Source organism: Heptranchias perlo, chromosome 41 (genome assembly GCF_035084215.1).
Source record: "Heptranchias perlo isolate sHepPer1 chromosome 41, sHepPer1.hap1, whole genome shotgun sequence".
Classification (NCBI taxonomy): Eukaryota; Metazoa; Chordata; class Chondrichthyes; order Hexanchiformes; family Hexanchidae; genus Heptranchias; species Heptranchias perlo.
The window spans coordinates 16,061,906-16,084,116 of record NC_090365.1 but is presented as its reverse complement, the minus strand read 5'-3'; the positions used below and the strand labels follow the sequence as shown (position 1 = coordinate 16,084,116).

General features: G+C 43.5%; 1 protein-coding gene across 1 annotated transcript in view; it reads left to right on the top strand.

Annotated features, from left to right (window-relative positions):
* The window catches only part of LOC137306092 (zinc finger protein 271-like), a 35,560-nt gene that overhangs the window by 2,130 nt on the left and 11,219 nt on the right, over window positions 1-22,211 (top strand). Inside the window, exons 2-4 of the mRNA XM_067975157.1 lie at window positions 11,181-11,281; window positions 13,368-13,446; window positions 17,906-19,034. Of these exons, the coding sequence (XP_067831258.1) occupies window positions 17,930-19,034 (1,105 nt within the window). The 5' untranslated portion in view covers window positions 11,181-11,281; window positions 13,368-13,446; window positions 17,906-17,929. The remainder of the gene's footprint in view (window positions 1-11,180; window positions 11,282-13,367; window positions 13,447-17,905; window positions 19,035-22,211) is intronic.

The following is a 22,211-nucleotide window of genomic DNA, read 5'->3' as shown; positions in this document are numbered from 1 at the left end:
CTTCCCTCGCCTTCACATGGTCCATCTCCGACTCTTCCCTTTCTCGACTTCTCTATCTCCGTGTCTGGGGATAGGCTGTTAATCAATATCTATTATAAGCCCACCGACTCCCAAAGGAGGTTGCGCTCTCTCTCTCTCTCTCTCTCTCTCTCTCTCTACCTTGATTACACTTCAATCCACTCTGCTCCCTTTAGGACTCTATTTCCTTCTCACAGTTTCTCCATCTCCGCATCTGTTCTTTCACACCAGTGCTTCCGATATGTCTTCCTTTTTCCTCAACCAAGGATTCTCTTCCATTGTAGCTGACAAGACCCTCGACTGTGTCGGTCCTATTTCCTGCACTTCTGCTTCATGTTCCCCTTTCAGCATTCCAAAGGGACCGCTCCCTCCGCGACACCCTGGTCCACTCTTCCATCACCCCAATACCCCCTCTCCTCCCCACAGCACCTCCCCGTGTGAGCACAGGAGTTGAAACACCTGCTCTTTCACCACCTCCCTTCCCACCGTCCAGGGCCTCAAACACTCCTTCCACAGTGGTTCAATTGTACTTCTTTCAATTTACTATACTGTATTCGCTGCTCACGATGCGGTCTCCTGTACATTGGGGAGACCAAACGCAGACTGGGTGATCGCTTTGCTGAACATCTCCGCTCAGTCCGCAAGCACGACCCTGACCTGCCGGTCACTTGCCATTTTAATTCCCCGTCCCACTCCCACTCTGATCTCTCTGTCCTCGGTCTCTTACACTGTTCCAATGAAGCTTAATGAAGCTCGAGGAACAGTGTAAAAGACCGAGGACAGAGAGATCAGAGTGGGAGGGACTAACAAGGCAAGGGAATACACAATGAATGGGAGGACCCTAGGCAAGACAGAGGGTCAGAGGGATCTTGGTGTGCAAGTTCACAGATCCCTGAAGGCGGCGGAACAGGTCGATAAGGTGGTAAAGAAGGCATATGGGATACTTGCCTTTATTAGCCGAGGCATAGAATATAAGAGCAAGGAGGTTATGATGGAGCTGTATAAAACACTGGTGAGGCCACAGCTGGAGTACTGTGTGCAGTTCTGGTCGCCACACTACAGGAAGGATGTGATCGCTTTGGAGAGGGTGCAGAGGAGATTCACCAGGATGTTACCAGGGCTGGAGCGCTTCAGCTATGAAGAGAGACTGGGAAGATTGGGTTTGTTTTCCTTGGAGCAGAGGAGGCTGAGGGGGCACATGATTGAGGTGTACAAAATTATGAGGGGCACAGATAGGATGGATACTAAGGAGCTTTTTCCCTTCGTTGAGGGTTCTATAACAAGGGGACATAGATTCAAGGTAAAAGGCGGGAGGTTTAGAGGGGATTTGAGAAAGAACTTTTTCACCCAGAGGGTGGTTGGAGTCTGGAACTCACTGCCTGAAAGGGTTGTGGAGGCAGGAACCCTCACAACATTCAAGAAGCATTTGGATGAGCACTTGAAATGCCATAGCATACAAGGCTACGGACCAAATGCTGGAATATGGGATTAGAGTAGACAGGGCTTGATGGCCGGCGCGGACACGATGGGCCGAAGGGCCTCTATCCGTGCTGTATGACTCTATGACTCTATAACAGCACCTCATCTTTCGTTTAGGCACTTTATAACCTTCCGGACTCAACATTGATTTCAATAACTTAAGATCATAACCACTGTTCCCGTTTTTTCGGACAGCAGGTGCTGGTAATGGTTCTGATGTTACCATTTACAGCACCTCTGGACCCATCTTTTGTTTCTTAACCTGTCCCATTCCCACCCTCCTTGCCTTGCACCATCATCCCTTTTGTCATTTAATCACTCCTGCCCTCCACCCTATCACAGACATTCCCTTTTGTTCTTTACTCCCCACCCCCCCCCACCTCCCCCTCTTTCCCTGGCTCTGTACTTGCTTAAAAACTGTTAAACCTTCAACTTCTTCCAGTTCTGATGAAAGATCTGAGACGATAACTCTGTTTCTCTCTCCACAGATGCTGCCTGGCCTTCTGAGTATTTCCAGCATTTTCTGTTCTTATTTCAGGTTTCCACCATCAGCAGTATTTTGCTTGTTGGGCTCTCTGGTTGGGCTTGTTAAATAATGGATAAGAAAGGAGTCCTGAACACACTGTAAAAACCCCATTCCCTTTTCCCCTTTCCCTACCTCTTCTTACCAGTTTATTTGGGAGTAGTTGAAATCTCCCATGATTATTATGCTATGTCTTTTACTCATTTCATAAATTTGCCTACATATTTCTTCCTCCACTTACCTTCCACTGTTTAGGTGGTCTGTAGAATAACCCCATTAATGTGATCGATCCCCTCTTATCCTTTATCTCAATCCATATGGATTCTGTATCTATTTTAATGTTAACTATGTCCCTTTTTTCTGCTGCCATTATGTTATCTCTAATTAGTACAGATACCTCACCACCACCCCCATCCTTTCCAAATACATTATAACTGCAATATTTAACTGCCAGTCCTGCTCTTTAGGGACTAAATTAAAAGGCAGAACCACAAAGGTAGTAATCTCTGGATTATTACATAAACCACGAGCAAATTGGATCGGGTCAATAGGATCAGAGATGAACGTGTGGCTCAAAGATTGGTGTGGGAGAAGGGAGTTTTGATTTGTGGGACACTGGCACCAGTACTGGGGAAAGAGGGAGCTGTTCCGTTGGGACAGACTGCACCTGAACCATGCTGGGACCAGAGTTCTAGCGAATCGAATATCTAGGGAGGTAGATCGGGCTTTAAACTAAATAAGTGGGGGGAGGGCCCCGGTGGAGAGAAATCTAGAATGCCAAAGAGAAAAGACAAAGAATCAGTGCAGGAAAGTGATCGGGGTAAGGATAACCAGATTGTGTCAGGAAGGGACAGAGCGTACAAACAAATGACAACAAATAGGGTCTGGGTAAGAAAAAATGGTAATAAGTCAAATAGGGCCATAGTGCAAAAAAAATGTTAAGATGTCTAAAAATGTTAAAAAGACAATTCTAAAGGCACTATCTGAATGCACGAAGCATTCGTAATAAGGTAGATGAATTAACAGTGCAAATAGATGTAAGCGGATACGATATAATTGCAATTACAGAGACATGGCTGCAGGGTGACCAAGGCTGGGAGCTGAATATCCAAGGGTATTCGATATTTAGGAAGGACAGGCAAAAAGCAAAAGGAGGTGGGGTGGCGTTGTTAGTAAAGGATGAAATCAGAGCAATAGTGAGAACGGATATTGGCTCAGAAAATCAAGATGTAGAATCAGCCTGGGTGGAGTTAAGAAGCACCAAGGGGCAGAAAACACTGGTGGAAGTTGTCTATAGGCCTCCAAACAGTCGTGGTAATGTAGGGGACGGCATCAAACAGGAAATTAGAGATGCTTGTAACAAGGGTACGACAGTAATCATGGGTGATTTTAATCTACATATAGACTGGCCAAACCAAATTAGCAATAATACTGTGGAGGATGAATTCCTGGAGTGTGTACGAGATTTTTTTTTTAGACTAGTACATTGAGGAGCCAACCAGGGAACAGGCTATCCTAGATTGGGTATTGTGAAATGAGAAGGGGTTAATTAATAATCTTGTTGTGCGGGGTCCTTCAGGGAAGAGTGACCATAATGTGATAGAATTCTTCATTAAGATGGAAAGTGAAGTCGTCCAATCTGAAACTCGGGTCCTAAAGGAAACTACGAAGGTATGAGGAGTGAGTTGGCTATGATAGATTGGGAAGCTTCATTAAAAGGCATGACGGTGGATAGGCAATGGCTAACATTTAAGGAATAAGTGCATGAATTGCAACAGTTATACATTCCTTTCTGGTGCAAAAACACAAAAGGAAAAACGGCCCAACCATGGCTAACAAAAGAAATTAAGGATAGTATTAGATCCAAAGCGGAGTTATATAAAGTTTCCAGAAAAGGTAACAAGCCTGAGGATTGGGAGCAGTTTAGAATTCAGCAAAAAAGGACCAAGAGATTGATTAAGAGGGGAAAAATAGAGTATGAGAGTAAACTTGCAAGGAACATAAAAGTGGACTGTAAAAGCTTCTACAAGTATGTAAAAAGAAAAAGATTAGTGAAGACAAATGTAGGGCCCTTACAGTCAGAAATGGGAGAATTTATAACTGGGAGCAAGGAAATGTTAGAGCAATTAAACAAATACTTTGGTTCTGTCTTCACGGAAGAGGACACAAATAACTTCCCAGAAATGCTAGGGATCCAAGGGACTAGTGAGAAGGAGGAATTAAAGGAAATTAGTATTAGTAAAAAAAATAGTGCTGGAGAAATTAATGGGACTGAAAGCCGATAAATCCCCAAGGCCTGATAATCTGCATCCCAGAGTACTAAAAGAGGTAGCCATGGAAATAGTGGATGCATTAAGGATTAAGTTATGAGGAGAGATTACACAAATTGGGGTTATATTCTCTAGAGTTTAGAAGGTTAAGGGGTGATCTGATCGAAGTTTATAAGATATTAAGGGGAACGGATAGGGTGGATAGAGAGAAACTATTTCCGCTGGTTGGGGATTCTAGGAGTAGGGGGCACAGTCTAAAAATTAGAGCCAGACCTTTCAGGAGTGAGATTAGAAAACATTTCTACACACAAAGGGTGGTAGAAGTTTGGAACTCTCTTCCGCAAATGGCAATTGATACTAGCTCAATTACTAAATTTAAATGTGAGATGGATAGCTTTTTGGCAACCAAAGGTATTAAGGGATATGGGCCAAAGGCAGGTATATGGAGCTAGATCACAGATCAGCCATGATCTTATCAAATGGTGGAGCAGGCACGAGGGGCTGAATGGCCTACTCCTGTTCCTATGTTCCTATTAGTTGTCATCTTCCAAAATTCTATAGATTATGGAACAGTTCCTGCAGATTGGAGGGTGGCAAATGTAACCTCACTATTTTAAAAAAGGAGGGAGAGAGAAAACAGGGAACTACAGACTGGTTAGCCTAACATCAGTAGTAGGGAAAATGCTATGATAAAGGATGTGATAACAGGGCACTTAGAAAATATCACCAGGATTAGACAAAGTCAACATGGATTTATGAAAGGGAAATCATGTTTGACAAACCTACTGGAGTTTTTTGAGGATGTAACTGGTAGAATAGATAAGGGAGAACCAGTGGATGTGGTTTATTTGGATTTTCAGAAGGCCTTTGATAAAATCCAAAATAAGAGGTTAGTGTGCAAAATTAAAGCACATGGGATTGGTGGTAATATACTGATATGGATTGAGAATTGGTTAACAGACAGGAAACAGAGAGTAGGATTAATTGGTGTTTCTCGGGGTGGCAGGCAGTGACTAGTGGGGTGCCCCAGTTATTCACAATCTATATCAATGATTTGGATGAGGGAACCAAATGTAATATTCTCAAGTTTGCTGACGACACAAAACTAGGTGGGATAGTGAGTTGTGAGGAGGATGCAAAGAGGCTTCAAGGCGATTTAGACAAGTTGAGTGAGTGGGCAAATACATGGCAGATGCAGTATAATGTGGATAAATGTGAAATTATCCACATTGGAAGGAAAAACAGAAAGGCAGAGTATTATTTAAATGGTGATAGATTGGGAAATGTTGATGTACAAAGGGACTGGGTGTCCTTGTACACCAGTCACTGACAAACATGCAGGTGCAGCAAGCTGTTGGGAAAGCAAATGGTATATTGGCCTTCATTGCAAGAGGATTTGAGTACAGGAGCAAGGATGTCTTACTGCAGTTATACAGGGCCTTGGTGAGACCACACCTGGAGTATTGTGTGCAGTTTTGGTCTCCTTACCTAAAAAAGGATATACTTGCCATAGAGGGAGTGCAGTGAAGGTTCACCAGACTGATTCCTGGGATGGCAGGACTGTCATATGAGGAGAGATTGGGTCGACTCAGCCTGTATTCACTCGAATTTAGAAGAATGAGAGGGGATCTCATTGAAACATATAAAATTCTGACAGGGCTAGACAGACTGGATGCAGGGAGGATGTTTCCCCTAGCTGGGGGGGGGGGTCCAGAACGAGGGGTCACAGTCATAGGATGCGGGGTAGGACATTTAGGACTGAGATGAGGAGAAATTTCTTCACTCAGAGGGTGGTGAACCTGTGGAATTCTCTACCACAGAAGGCTATGGAGGCCAAGTCACTGAATATATTTAAGAAGGAGCTAGATAGATTTCTAGACACAAAAGGCATCAAGGGGTATGGGGAGAGAGCGGGAATATGGTATTGAGACAGAGGATCAGCCATAATCATGTTGAATGGCGGAGCAGGCTCGAAGGGCCGAATGGCCTACTCCTGCTCCTATTTTCTATGTTTCTATGTTTTATGTTGCCATATGGTCCACGTAGGAACCAATGACATAGGCAGGACTAGGAATGAGGTTCTGCTGAAGGAGCTAGGGTCTAAATTAAAAAACAAAACATCAAAGGTATTAATCTCTGGATTACTACCTGAGCCACGTGCAAATATGGTTAACTGTGTGGCTGAAAGAGTGGAGTGGGAAGCAGGGGTTTCAATTTATGGGGCACTGGCACCAGTACTGGGGAAAGAGGAAGCTGTTTCGTTGGGACGGGCTCCACTTAAATCGGGCTGGGACCGGTGTCCTGTCGAATCAAATAACGATGGCGGTAGATAGGGCTTTAAACTAATAAGAGTGGGGGGAAGGGTTCAGGTAAGGGTAAATTAATAGATTAAGTGAATGGGCAAAACTGTGGGAAATGGATTTCAATTTAAGCAAGTGTGAGGTCATCCACTTTGGACCTAAAAAGGATAGATTAGAGTACTTTCTAAATGGTGAAAAGCTCGAAACAGTGGAGGCCCAAAGAGACTTTTAGGGGTCCTTAAGAACATAAGAAATAGGATCAGGAGTAAGCCATACGGCCCCTCGAGGCGGCTCTGCCATTCATTAAGACCATGGCTGATCTTTGACCTCAACTCCACTTTCCCGCCCGATCCCCATATCCCTTGATTCCCCTAGAGTCCAAAAATCTATCCATCTCAGCCTTGAATATATTCAATGACTCAGCATCCACAGCCCTCTGGGGTAGAGAATTCCAAATATTCACAACACTCTGAGTGAAGAAATTCCTCCTCATCTCAGTCTTAAATGGCCGACCCCTTATCCTGCGACTATGCCCTCTAGTTCTAGATATAGATTATTAAAATGTCATGGACAGGTACTGAAAATAATCAAAATGGCAAATGGAATGCTGGCCTTTATATGGAGAGGACTAGAATACATGGGAGTAGAAGTTATGCTACAGCTATGCAAAGCCCTGGTTAGACCACACCTGGAGTACTGCATTCAGTGCTGGGCTCCGTACCTTAGAAAGCATATATTGGCCTTGGAGGGAGCGCAGCGTAGATTTACTAGAATGATACCTGGACTCCAAGGGTTAAATTACGAGGTGAGATTACACAAACTAGGGTTTTATTTCCTGGAATTTAGAAGATTAAGGGGTGATTTGATCAAAGTTTTCAAGATATTAAGTGGAGCTGAGGGTGGATGGAGAGAAACTATTTCCACTGGTTGGTTCTTGAGCGCATCCCACTCTCTAACCACAGAACTGAATACTGGTGAGGGAGAGGGTTCCTCTGTGGAGTGCCGCCAGAGCCAAGTCCACAGCACCATGGATGGCTCAGTTGTACGGCGGGGGGGGGGTGCGGGGGGGGGGTGGGGGGTGGAAGGAGAAAGGTCAGGAGAGCAATAGTGATAGTGGATTCTACAGTTAGGGGAGCAGACAGCCATTTCTGTTTCCTCCCTGGTGCCAGGGTCAAGGATGTAACTGAGCGGCTACAGAACATTCTGGAGGGGGAGGGTGAACAGCCAAAGGTCGTGGTCCATATCGGTACCAATGACATAGGTAGAAAGAGGGATGAGGTCCTGCAGGCAGATTTTCAGGAGTTAGGAAAGAGATTAAGAAGCAGGACCTCAAAGGTAGAAATCTCCGGATTGCTCCCAGTGCCACGGGCTTGTGAGCATAGAAATAGGAGGATAGAGCAGATGAATGTGTGCTGGAGAGATGGTGCAGGAGGGAGGGCTTTCGATTCCTGGGGCATTGGGACCAGTTCTGGGGGAGGTGGGACCTGTACAGGCCCGGACGGGTTGCACCTCAACGGTGTTGGGACCAATGTCCTCGCGGGGAGGTTCGCTAGTGCTGTCGGGGAGGGTTTAAACTAATTTGGCAGGGGGATGGGCACCAGGATGTAGCAATGGAAAAGAGAAACAAGGAGCACAAAGGATCAGGGGAGAAAGATCGCACTGGAACAAGAAATAGTGCAGTATTAGGTGGGATCAGACTAAGAGAGAGTAAAGAAAGTCTAAGACTGGTTTACAGTGCATGTGTGTAAACACACGAAATGTGGTAAACAAGGTTGGTGAGCTGCAGGCGCAAATAGCCACATGGGAATACGATGTCATGGTGATAACAGAGACCTGGCTCAAAAAAGGGCAGGATTGGGTACTAAATATTCCTGGATACAAGGTGTTCAGGAAAGATAGGGAAGGAAAGAAAGGAGGGGGTGGCAGTATTGATTAAGGAGAATATTGCAGTACTGGAGAGAGAGGATGTCCTGGAGGGGTCAAGGACAGAATCTATTTAGTTTGAGTTAAGAAATAAAAGAAGTGGCATTACACTACTGGGTGTATTCTATAGGCTACCAACTAGTGGGAAGGATATAGAGGAGCAAATTTGCAGGAAATTACAGAGAGGTGCAAAAGCCATAGAGTAGTGATAACTGGGGACTTCAACTATCCTAATATAGACTGGGATAATAATATAAGGGGCAAAGAGGGGGAGGAATTTTTGAAATGTGTTCAGGATAACTTTCTTAACCAGTACGTTTCTGGCCCAACGAGGAAGGAGGCATTGCTGGACTTGGTTCGAGGGAATGAGGTGGGCCAAGTGGAGCAAGTGTCAGTGGGGGAGCATTTAGGGAGCAGCGATCATAGTGTCATAAGGTTTAGAATAGCTATGGAAAAGGACACGGACCACTCTAAAGTAAAAATACTCAATTGGAGGAGGGCCAATTTCAGTGGGATGAGAACAGATCTGGCCCGGGTAAATTGGAATCAAAGATTAGCAGACAAAACTGTAATTGAACAGTGGGCAGCCTTTAAGGAGGAGATGATTCGGGTACAGTCTAGGCACATTCCCACGAGGCAGAAAGGTAGGGCAATTAAAGCCAGAGCTCACTGGATGACAAAAGAGATAGTGAGTAGGATGAAATGGAAAAAAGGGGCCTGTGACGGATGTCAGGTTGATAACACAAGTGAGAGCCAAACAGAATATAGAAAGTTCAGAGGGGAAGTGAAAAAGAAAATAAGAGGGGCAAAAAGAGTATGAGAATAGACTGGCGACCAACATAAAAGGGAATCCAAAAGTCTTCTACTGGCATGTAAACAGTAAATGGGTAGTAAGAGGAGGGGTGGGGCAGATTAGGGACCATAAAGAAGATCTACTCATGGAGGCAGAGGGGATGGCCGAGGTACTGAATGAGTAACTTGCATCTGTCTTTACCACGGAAGAAGATGCTGCCAGAGTCTCAGTAAAGGAAGATACTGGGATTGTTCTCCTTGGAACAGAGAAGGTTGTGAGGAGATTTGATAGAGGTATTCAAAATTCATGAAGGGTCTAGACAGAGTAGATAGAAACTGTTCCCATTGGTGGAAAAGGACATAGATTTAAGGTGATTGGCAAAGTGGCCACATTGAGTGGTTAGGATCTGGAATGCACTGCCCGAGGGGGTGGTGGAGGCAGATTTGATCATGGGCTTCAAAAGGGAACTGGATAATTACTTGAAAGGAAAAAATTTGCAGGGCTACGGGGAAAGGGCAGGGGAGTGGTACTTGCTGGATTGCTCTTGCACAGAGCCGGCATGGGCTCGATGGGCTGAATGTCCTCCTTCTGTGCTGTAACCTTCTATGATTCTATGGTTGGGGAGTCTAGGACTAGGCGACATAACCTAAAAATTAGAGCCAGGACTTTCAGGAGTGAAGTTAGGAAACACTTCTACCCGCAAAGGGTGGTAGAAGTTTAGAACAATCTTCTGCAAATAGCAGCTGATGCTAGTTCAATTGTTAATTTTAAATCTGAGATTGATAGATTTTTGTTAGCCCCATATCCCTTAATACCTTTGATTAAGGCGGGTATATGGAGTTAGGTCACAGATCAGCCATGATCTCATTGAATGGCAGAACAGGCTCGAGGGGCTAAATAGCCTACTCCTGGTCCTATGTTCCTCCTGCCCTTCCTTTCCCACTCATAGAAATGTGTCTAGTCTGTACCCAAACTCTCCTCCTTGCAGACCTCCTATTGCTCATTTCCCTCATCTCGGAGGGACTAAAGGATTATTTGGTTGGCTCTCTCAGGATTTTTCTGATTAATTGAAATCTGTTTTCCCACTGCATGTTGGTAACCAGAATCCTGTTCTCAGTACCAGTTGAGAAGCTGGTGTTTATATCTCACAGGCTGCTTCCCCTCACAGCAGCAGTGCCGAGGAGCACTCCATCAGCTCTCCACAGAATCCTTCATCTTTGCGGGACTGGCTGGTAGGGAGGCCATGACAGAGTCTGCCTGTCCCGTGTCCATCTCAGAGAGGAGGGCTCCCTCCATCCCAACAGGCTCATAATATTTTGCACCAACTGTCTATGTTCCAGCTTCCAATCCATCAGGTGGCACAGAGAACAACTAGGAATAGGGCAGAAAAAAACTTCCATAGGTACAAGGGGTGTGATGGAACCAAATGAGGTTTTTGTAAATAGTTGTAATAAATCGTTGGACTATTTTATGTAAGGACCGCTTGATGTTTGTCTCTGTTATGGAACAATACAGAACAGGTAATGTACTGATGTTGAGGCTCAGGATTAGGATGTGATAGCTCGTTGAGGATCAAGAATTTTCAATACACCATAGGGAGTTTGGTGAGAGGAGGCAGATCTTTGATGCTCTGACCTCCAAATAAAAGTGCTCCATTCATCAGTGAGGGTGTGCTCGAATGTGTCTGCCTCTCTGTCGCAGCTCCACCAGCTTCCTTCTTGGCCGGGCTACAGTATCAGCGGTGTCGTAATCAGGCACTCTGGCCTCCTTCGGGACATCTACGATCAGTCCCTTCTTGATTGCAAAGGCACCCTCCCATCTATCCACACAGAAATCTTCCTTTCACTTGCTCAATTCTTATCCTTGTCTTCCAGCATGTTTCATTGCTCTACAGCACTGGTAATGTTACGCAGAGAGACTGAGCACTCGGACAAACATGAACTGATCAGAGCGAGCCGGCATGGATTTGTAAAGGGTAAGTCGTGTCTGACAAACCTAGTCAAATTTTTTGAGGCGGTAACAAATGTGATAGATAAGGGAATGTATATGGATGTTATTTATATGGACTTCCAGAAGGCATTCGATAAGGTTCCACCATAAGAGATTGGTAACAAAAATGAGAGAGCATGGAATTGGAGGTAATTCATTGGCTTGGATAGGGAATTAGTTAGGAGGTAAGAGACAGAGTAGGGATAATGGGTATGTACTCAAATTGTCAGGATGTGGCTAGTGGTGTCTCCCAGGGATCTGTACTGGGGTCTCAGCTTTTCACTATATTTATAAATGACATCGATGAAGGAATAGAGAGCCATATATCCAAGTTTGCTGACAGTGTGAGCTCATCCACTTTGGACCTAAGAAGGATAGATCAGAGTATTTTCTAAATGGCGAGAAGCCAGGAACTGTGGAGGAGCAGAGAGATTTAGGGGTCCAAGTACAGAAATCACTATAATCACAAATAATTAAAAAGGCTAATGGAATGTTGGCCTTTATCTCAAGAGGGCTGGAATACAAACAGGTGGAAGTTATTTTACAGTTATATAAACCTCTGGTTAGACTTCATTTAGAGTACTGCATTCAGTTCTGGGCACCGCATCTCAGGAAGGATATATTGCCTGACAGCTCAGATTCACCAGCATGGTACCTGGGCTAAAAGGGTTAAATTATGAGGACAGATTGCATAGACTAGGCTCGAGTATAGAAGATTAAGGGGTGTAATTGAGGTGTTTAAGATGATTAAAGGAGTTGATCGAGAGAAACTATTTCCTCTGCTGGGAAAGTCCAAAAAATGGGGACATAACATTAAAATTAGAGCTAGGCCATTCAGGGGTGAAATCAGGAAGCATTTCTTCACACAAAGGGGAGTGGAAATCTGGAACTCTCTCCCCCAAAAAGCTGTTGAGGCTGGGTCAATTGAAAATTTCAAAACTGAGATTGATAGATTTTTGTTAGGCACGGATATTAGGGGTTGCAGAACCAAGGCAAATAAATGGAGTTACGATTCAGATCAGCCATGATCTAACAGAATAGCGGAACAGGCTTGAGGTGCTGAATAGCCTACTCCTGTTCCTATGTAAGAGGTGGCATGAACTAATGGTGTAGCAGGTATCCCTCGTCACCCAGTAGCCACCATGGCCATTGCCTCTGCTGTTGAAATAGAACAGAGACACTGGACTAACAAAGTATGAAATTATGATAGCTCCTGGCATGTTGTGAATTTACATGCAAGAAGCTGTCCTGTCATTGGCAAATGAGCCCCACAATTAGTTATACGAAGCCTTTGCAGTTCATATAAAAATGGGGAGTTCACATTTGGAGCATACAATGCCACCTGGGTGCTATCGAACATTGGAATCTGGCAATTCTGTAAAATTTGATTGCCCTCTCAGTCACCCTGTGTGGTAGTACTTTTCAAATTGTATAAATTAAACTGCCCTGGCAAAGGGGGCAGTGAGATAATTACCAGATAATCCGTTTTATTGATGTTGGTTGAGGGATAAATATTGGCCAGGACATCTTGGGAAAACTCCACTGCTTTTCTTTGAAATAGTGCTGTGGGATCTTTTACCTGAGAGGGGAAGACAGGGCCTTGGTTTAAGGTCTGATCTGAAAGATGGCACGTCTGCCAGTGCAGCACTCTCTCAGTAGAGCACTGGCGTGTGAGTCTAAATATGTGCTCGAGTCTCTGGAGTGGGACTTGAACCCACAACCTTCTGACTCAGAGGCAAGAGTGCTACCCACTGAGCCATGGCAGAGTCACAGAATTTAGGACTAGTAATGTCATCTGTTCCTACCGTCATCATGTGCATGTGGCTGTCACTGAGAGGGTGGACACCTCAAACCATCCTAAAACGGGATTGATGCCAGGGTTGTATTCGGGCGGAACCTCAGCGTAAATCGGCCGTCATAAGTTCCTCGACCCACAATGTTGCAAAGCCTCACTTATGCCCTCTCTCGACGCAGGAATTTTCGGACCATATTTTTCAGACGAATCAACTAATTGAGTTGGATCATTCTTCTGTGAGCGAAACTGATTTTTAACTACTCATTTATCATTACAGAATTCATCAGGTTACGCTTGATCCATGGCAAAAATACTTGCACACTTGGCGTATAAATGGCAAATTAATTTTAATATAGGTAAGTGTGAGGTGGTGCATTTTGGTAGGAGAAATAAGGAGGCCATGTACTCCTTGGAAAATAAGAGTCTAAATGGGGTCGAGGAGCAAAGGGATCTGGGGGTACAGATTCTCAAAAAGCATTAAAAGTAGCAGTGCAGGTTAACAAAGCCATAACAAGTGAAAACAATGCACTGGGGTTCATTTCTAGAGGAATAGAATTCAAAAGCAGAGAAGTTATGTTAAACTTGTATAAAACCTTGTTTAGACCACACTTAGAGTACAGTGCACAGTTCTGGTCTCTATATTACAAAAGGGATATAAAAACACTGGAGAAAGTGCAAAGAAGATTTACGAGCGATTATAACTAAGTTATAATCTCTCAGTTCTCTATCAGGAAAGATTGAACAGGCTGGGCCTCTTCTCCAGAAAAGGGAAGACTGCGAGGTGACCTGATAGAGGTCTTTAAAATTATGAAGGGGTTTGTGTAGAGAGAGAGAAGGTGTTTCCACTTGTGGGGGAGTCCAAAACTAGAAGCCATAAATATAAGATAGTCACTAATAAATCCAATAAAGAATTCAGGAGAAACTGCTTTACCCAGAGAGTTGTTAGAATGTGGAATTCGCTACCACATGGAGTAGTTGAGGCAAATAGCATAGATACGTTGATGGGGAAGCTAGATATGTACATGAGGGAGAGAGGAATAAAAGGATATGTTGATAGGGTTAGAGGAAGTCGGGTGGTAGGAGGCTTGTGTGGATGATAAACACTGGCATAGACCTGTTGGACCGAATGCCCTGTTTCTGTGCAGTAAATTCTATGTAATACTTCATTTTTGTTACAGAATAATTGAAGCTACAACATGGAAACAGGCCATTCAGTTCAATCAGTCCATGTCAGTGTTTACCCTCCTTGTGAGGTGATAGTTTTAATCACACTTACCCACCCAGTTCACATTATCCTTTCAATCCCCTTTTCTTTGATCAACTGCTGCAATCTAATCTTGAACGGTGACATTGTTTCTGCCTCAACCACTGACCCTGGAAATGAATTCCACGTCCTCACACTCTCTGTAAAGGTGTTTCTCCTGCCCATCTCTTACATTTAATATTGTATCTCTTCCTAAAATCTTCAACTACAAAACAGCTTCTACCTACCCTGTCCCATCCTTTCATGATGTTAAACAGCTCTGTTATCATATCACCTCATAATCTGTGTCGTTCTAATGAAACAAGATCTAATTTTTCAAGCCTTTCTTCATATTTGTATTTCCTCATACCAGGCAGCATCCTGATGAATCTGCACTGTACCCTCTCTAAAGCCTCAATATCCTTCCTTGGCACATGGAAAAGAATAGGCTAATAAATGAAAGTCAGCACGGATTTGTTAAAGGAAAATCGTGTTTGACTAACTTGATTGAGTTCTTTGATGAAGTAACATAACAGACTTGTCAGACAGACTGGTGAAGTGGGCAGAGTCATGGTAGATGATATTTAATGCAGAGAAGTGTGAAGAGATGCATTTTGGTAGGAAGAATAAGGAGAGGCAATATAAACTAAATGGTACAATTTTAAAGGAGGTGTGGAATAGAGAGACCTGGGGGTACCCATACACAAATCTTTGAAGGTGGCAGGACAAGTTGAGAAGGCTGTTAAAAAAGCAAATTGGATCATGGGCTTTATTAATCGAGGCATAGAGTACAAAAGCAAGGACGTTATGCTAAACCTTTATAAAACACTGGTTAGGCCTCAGCTGGAGCATTGTGTTCAATTGTATGTATGATGTATGTACAATTAGATGTATCCAAGTTTGCTGATGATACAAATCTAGGTGGGAAAGTAAGCTGTGAGGAGGACACAGAGTCGGCAATGGGATATAGATGGATAAGTGAATGGGCAAGAAAGTGGCAGATGGAGTATAATGTGGGGAAATGTGAGGTTATTCACTTTGGTAGGAAGAATAGAAAAACAGAATATTTTTTAAATGGTGAGAAACTATTAAATGTTGATGTCCAGAGAGACTAGGCTGTACTCATACAAGAAACACAAAAAGTTAGCGTGCAGGTACAGCAGGCAATTAGGAAGGCAAATGGAATGTTGGCCTTTGTTGCAAGGGGGTTGGAGTACAAAAGTAAGGAAGTCTTACTGCAATTGTACAGGGCTTTGGTGAGACCTCACCTGGAGTACTGTGTACAGTTTGGTCTCCTTATCTAAGGAAGGATATACTTGCCTCAGAGACGGTGCAACAAAGGTTCACAAGATTAATTCCTGGGATGAGAGGGTTATCCTATGAGGTGCGGTTGAGTAGAATGAGCCTATACTCTCTGGAGTTTAGAAGAATGAGAGGTGATCTAATTGAAGCATATAAGATTCAGAGGGGGCTTGACAGGGTAGATGCTGAGAGGTTGTTCCCCTTGCTGGAGAGTCTAGAACGAGGGGGCATAGTCGCAGGATAAGGGATCGGCCATTTAAAACTGAGATGAGGAGGAATTTCTTCACTCAGAGGGTTGTGAATCTTTGGAATTCTGTACCCCAGAGGACTGTGGATGCTGAGTCATTGAGTATATTCAAGGCTGAGATAGACAGATTTCTGGAGTCTAGGGGAATCAAGGGATATGGGGATCAGGCAGGAAAGTGGAGTTGAGGTTGAAGATCAGCCATGATCTGATTGAATGGCGGAGCAGGCTAGAGGGGCCATTTGGCCTACCCCTGCTCCTATTTTTTATGTTCTTGAGTCTGGGCACCACTCTTTAGGAAGGATGTCAAGGCCTTAGAGAAGATGCAGAAGAGATTTACTAGAATGGTACCAGGGATGAGGGACTTCAGTTATGTGGCGAGATTGGAGAAGTTGCAGTTGTTCTCCTTAGAGCAGAGAATAGTTAAGGGGAGATTTGATAGAGGTGTTCAAAATCATTAACGGTTTTGACAGAGTAAATAAGGAGAAACTGTTTCCAGTGGCAGAAGGGTCAGTAACCAGAGGACACAGATTTAAGGTGATTGGCAAAAGAGCCAGAGGCGACACGAGGAAACATTTTTTTATGCAGCGAGTTGTTATGATCTGGAATGCACTGGCTGAAAAGGCGGTGGAAGAAGATGCAATAGTAACTTTTGAAAGGGAATTGGATAAATACTTGAAGAGCAAAATTTACAGGGCATTGGGAAAAGAGCAGGGGAATGGGACTAATTGGATTGCTCTTTTAAAGAGCAGGCACAATGGGCCAAATGTCATCCTCCTGTGCTGTGCCTACTATGATACTATGGTGTGGAGCCCAATACTGCACACGTTCCTTTAACTGAGGTCTTAAGGTTTTACACAGCCTCATTACCTCTTGGCTTTATTATTCTATATCTTTTGTGGTAAAACCTAGAATTCCATTAGCTTTTTTTTGGCCTTATCAACCTGAGGAGCTGCCTTTAATGTCTTGTGAAGCTGTACCTCAAATCCCTCTTCTTCCACAGCACCAAACCTATTCCCATTCACAAAGGAATCTGCAAAGTGATTTTGATAAGATGGAGAAGGGGTTAAAAGTGGCAGATGGAATTCAGTGTCAGTAAGTGTGAGGTGATACATTTTGGTAAAAAAAACCCCCGCAGTAGAATACCAAAATGTATCACCTCACACTTACTGACACTGAATTCCATCTGCTACTTTTAACCCCTTTTCCATCTTATCAAAATCACTTTGCAGATTCCTTTGGTCTTCTAAAGAATTAACTATACCTCCTATTTTGGTATCAGCTGCAAATTTTGACACCACTCCTTCTAGGCCAATATCCAAATCATTGACATACACAGTGAACAAAAGTAATCTCAGAACTGAACCCTGTGGAACCTCACTAACCTCTTACAACCCCTCTGAAAATCTGCCCTTAAATTCTCCTTTCTAACCAATTTTTAATTTAGTTTGCTATCTTCCCCTTAATTCCATATCCTTTATCTTCTCTAGTAATCTCCCGTGTGCTACCTTGTCAAAGACTTTCCTAGAGTTCATGTACATGACATCTACTGTATTTACCATGACTGTTACCTCAAAGAGGACTGAGGTTTGTCAACATTCAGATTCCGAATGAACAGGCAAAGCTCAGGAAGTGCAGCCCTGACAGATGGTGTAAATATCCATTATATATTAAATAATCAACATATTAAATGAGCCAGGGTAATTCCTTTGAGAAGCCTCAGCCCAAAATTGTTCTCTATTGGGCACAAATTACATAAAATCAGTAATCCGAGTCAGTAAGGCCACAAGAGTGGTTTGTGTGGATAATGACGCAGGAATGCTGCGTGAGGTATCCTTTTCACGTTGTTGGGAAGGCTTACTTGTATCCGATGTGGGAGTACTTGAGAAAAGTTATAACGTTTTCTACTGCATGAAACCAAGTCCAACCAGCTACTTACACAGAGGAAATGGCCATATTTAGAGCTGAAGGGAAGTCACAGTAAGTTTACCAATTAATTTGTTCAATTTGTCCTTGTTTGATACAGGAGTGTTCAGATACTTTGGAATGAATGGACGTTTTAAAAGAAATGGATATGTTGATGCTGGCTTCATCGAAAACAGCAAGATCCAGTTATCAGGTAGCTGCCATTCAAGGAGAGGGCAGCTGTCAGTGTAATGTGTGTGGAAAGGGGTTCAGGTGGCCTAGTCTTTTGGATACACACCTGCGTAGTCACACAGGAGAGAGGCCGTTTGAATGTACAGTGTGCACAAAGCGATATTGCACCTCTGGTGCTTTGACAGTGCATCAGAGAATTCACACAGGAGAGAAATTGTTTGACTGTTCTCTGTGTAAGAAACAGTTTGAAACATCCAGTAGATTGATAATGCATCAACAAACTCACAGTGGTGTGAAAGATTTTGAGTGTGGAGAGTGTAAGAAACGATTTAATCGGCGCAGTGATCTGAAGCGACACGAAGGAACTCACACCGGAGTGAAACCATTTCACTGTGCTTTGTGCGGAAAGCGGTTTCACCAGTCCAGTCATTTAAAGCGTCATCAACAAACTCACACTGGGGAGAAACCCTTCGAATGTACAGAGTGTCAAAAATGGTTTGGTAGATCCTATGACCTGACAGTGCATCAGAGAATTCACACTGGAGAGAAGCCGTTTGAATGTACAGTGTGTGAAAAACAGTTCAGTAAATCTTGCGACCTTTCATTGCATCAGCGAATCCACACTGGAGTGAAGCCGTTTGAATGTTCAGTGTGTGAAAAGCGATTTTATAGATCGCGTGACCTGACACTGCATCGGAGAATCCACACCGGAGAGAAGCCATTTGAATGTACAGTGTGTGAAAAACTGTTTTATAGATCGCGTGACCTGACAGTTCATCAGCGAATCCACACCGGAGAGAGGCCATTTGAATGTACAGTGTGTAATAAACGATTTAATAGATCTAATAACTTGGCAAGACATCAGCTATGCCACACTGGAGAGAAGCCGTTTGAATGTACAGTGTGTAAAACACTGTTTAATAGTTCTAGTAACATGACAATGGATCAGCAATATCACACTCGAGGAAAGTGCACTGAACTTTCAGTTTATGCCAAATGGTTTGGTGCAGCCGCTTACTTAATTCAGCAACACCAAAAGGAAGTCCGTGCGCGGAAAAGTAGGTTTAAATGGATAGTATAAAGGAGAAAATGAAGCACAATGTTTAAACCTTTTACATGGTAATTGTAACATACAAACCGTTACAGGCAGGAGGAGACCATCGGCCCATCGAGCCCACCTATCCACATTTCTAATAATCCTGAATCCCATTTGTTGATAAGAACCTGACGAGTTCCTTCTTGCAACTCATGAAGGTTTCTAATTCCTCCCCCGTGCCGGTAATCTGTTCCTCACACTCACCGTCCTTTTAGTAAAAAAAAAGTTCCTCCTGCATTTCCTATTTTCTTATCCTTAGTTTGTAAATTTGACCCTTTGTGCTTAAATTCTGAACACAGCAGAAAGGTTCCCTTGGATTCAATTTATCCAAACCTTTCATAACTTTCAACATTTCTATTATATCCTCACTCGTCTTTTCAAGAGAGAGGAGACCCAGGGTCGTCAATCTGACCTCACACATCGTTCCCTGAAGTTCTGGAATCAACTGTAGCCCTTCTCTCTCCCGCCTCCAACAACTGAATATCCTTCTCTCTACCCTCTCCAATAACTGAATATCCTTCTCTGTAAACCCTGCAATAACTGAATATCCCTCTCTCTACGTCCTCCAATAACTGAATACCCTTCTCTCCACCCTCTCCAATAACTGAATATCCCTCTCTCTACCCCCTCCAATAACTGAATATCCTTTTCTCTACCCTCTCCAATAACTGAATACCCTTCTCTCTACCCTCTCCAATAACTGAATATCCTTCTCTCTACCCTCTCAATAACTGAATATCCTTCTCTGTAAACCCTGCAATAACTGAATATCCCTCTCTCTACGTCCTCCAATAACTGAATACCCTTCTCTCCACCCTCTCCAATAACTGAATATCCCTCTCTCTACCCCCTCCAATAACTGAATATCCTTCCCTGTACCCTCTCCAATAACTGAATATCCTCCTCTCTACCCTCTCCAATAACGGAATATCCTTCTCTGTACCCTCTCCAATAACTGAATATCCTTCTCTGTACCCTCTCCAATAACTGAATATCCTTCTCTGTACCCTCTCCAATAACTGAATATCCTTCTCTGTACCCCCTCCAATAACTGAATATCCTTCTCTCCAATAACTGAATATTCTTCTCTCTACCCTCTCCAATAACTGAACATCCCTCTCTCGACGTCCTCCAATGACTGAATACCCTTCTCTCTTCCCCCTCCAATAACTGAATACCCTTCTCTCTACCCTCTCCAATAACTGAATATTCTTCTCTCTACCCTCTCCAATAACTGAATATCCTTCTCTGTACCCTCTCCAATAACTGAATACCCTTCTCTCTTCCCCCTCCAATAACTGAATACCCTTCTCTCTACCCTCTCCAATAACTGAATATTCTTCTCTCTACCCTCTCCAATAACTGAATATCCTTCTCTGTACCCTCTCCAAGAACTGAATAACCCTCTCTCCACCCTCTCCAATAACTGAATATCCTTCTCTGTACCCTCTCCAATAATTGAATATCCTCCTCTCTACCCTCTCCAATAACTGAATATTCTTCTCTGTACCCTCTCCAATAACTGAATATTCTTCTCTCTACCCCCTCCAATAACTGAATATCCTTCTCTGTACCCTCTCCAATAACTGAATATTCTTCTCTGTACCCTCTCCAATAACTGAATATTCTTCTCTCTACCCCCTCCAATAACTGAATATCCTTCTCTCTCCCCTCTCCAATAACTGAATATCCTTCTCTGTACCCCCTCTAATAACTGAATATCCTTCTCTCTCCCCTCTCCAATAACTGAATATCCTTCTCTCTCCCCTCTCCAATAACTGAATACCCTTCTCTGTACCCCCTCTAATAATTGAATATCCTTCTCTCTCCCCTCTCCAATAACTGAATACCCTTCTTTGTCCCCCCTCCAATAACTGAATATCCTTCTCTCTCCCCTCTCCAATAACTGAATACCCTTCTTTGTCCCCCCTCCAATAACTGAATATCCTTCTCTCTACCCTCTCCAATCACTGAATATCCTTCTCTCCACCCTCTCCAATAATTGAATATCCTTCTCTCTCCCCTCTCCAATAACTGAATACCCTTCTTTGTCCCCCCCTCCAATAACTGAATATCCTTCTCTCTCCCCTCTCCAATAACTGAATACCCTTCTTTGTCCCCCCTCCAATAACTGAATATCCTTCTCTCTCCCCCCTCCAATAACTGAATATCCTTCTCTCCACCCTCTCCAATAACTGAATATCCTTCTCTGTCCCCCCTCCAATAACTGAATATCCTTCTCTCTCCCCTCTCCAATAACTGAATATCCTTCTCTCGACCCTCTCCAATCACTGAATATCCTTCTCTCTCCCCTCTCCAATCACTGAATATCCTTCTCTCCACCCTCTCCAATCACTGAATATCCTTCTCTCTCCCCCCTCCAATAACTGAATATCCTTCTCTCCACCCTCTCCAATAACTGAATATCCTTCTCTCCACCCTCTCCAATAACTGAATATCCTTCTCTCTCCCCCCTCCAATAACTGAATATCCTTCTCTCTCCCCCCTCCAATAACTGAATATCCTTCTCTGTACCCCCTCCAATAACTGAATATCCTTCTCTGTACCCCCTCCAGTAACTAAATTTCATTTTTGAAATAGGGAGACCAAAACTGCATGCAGTTGTCCACATGTGGTCTCGCCAGAGCCAAATACAGTTTTAAAATGACCTCTCTGGATTTATATGTTCAACCCCTTGCTGTGCATCCCAGCATTCTGTTTGCTTTTTTGGCAGCCTGGGAACATGGTGCTGATTGTTTTCGTGGCCTCTCCTCCAAAATCCCAAGCTCTTTCTCCTTGCCAGATACCTCATGTGCATTCCCATTTCGCACACAATCCATATCAAACTTCCCTCTGCCAAATCTCATAACATTATATTTTCCTGTATTAAATCGCATCGCCATTTCTCCGCCTACTAATCAAACTTGTCCAGATCCTTTTGAATTTGTGCACATGGATGTTCATCATTTGTTACTGCTCCCACTTTGGTATCGCCTGCAAATTTGGACACTTTGAACACAATTCCTTCCTCTGAATCATGATATAAAAATATTAAAAACAGCAGCCCCAACACTCAACCTTGTGGCACCCCACTGGTTACTGGCTGCCACCAGATATCTGCCTATGCATTACTACTTAG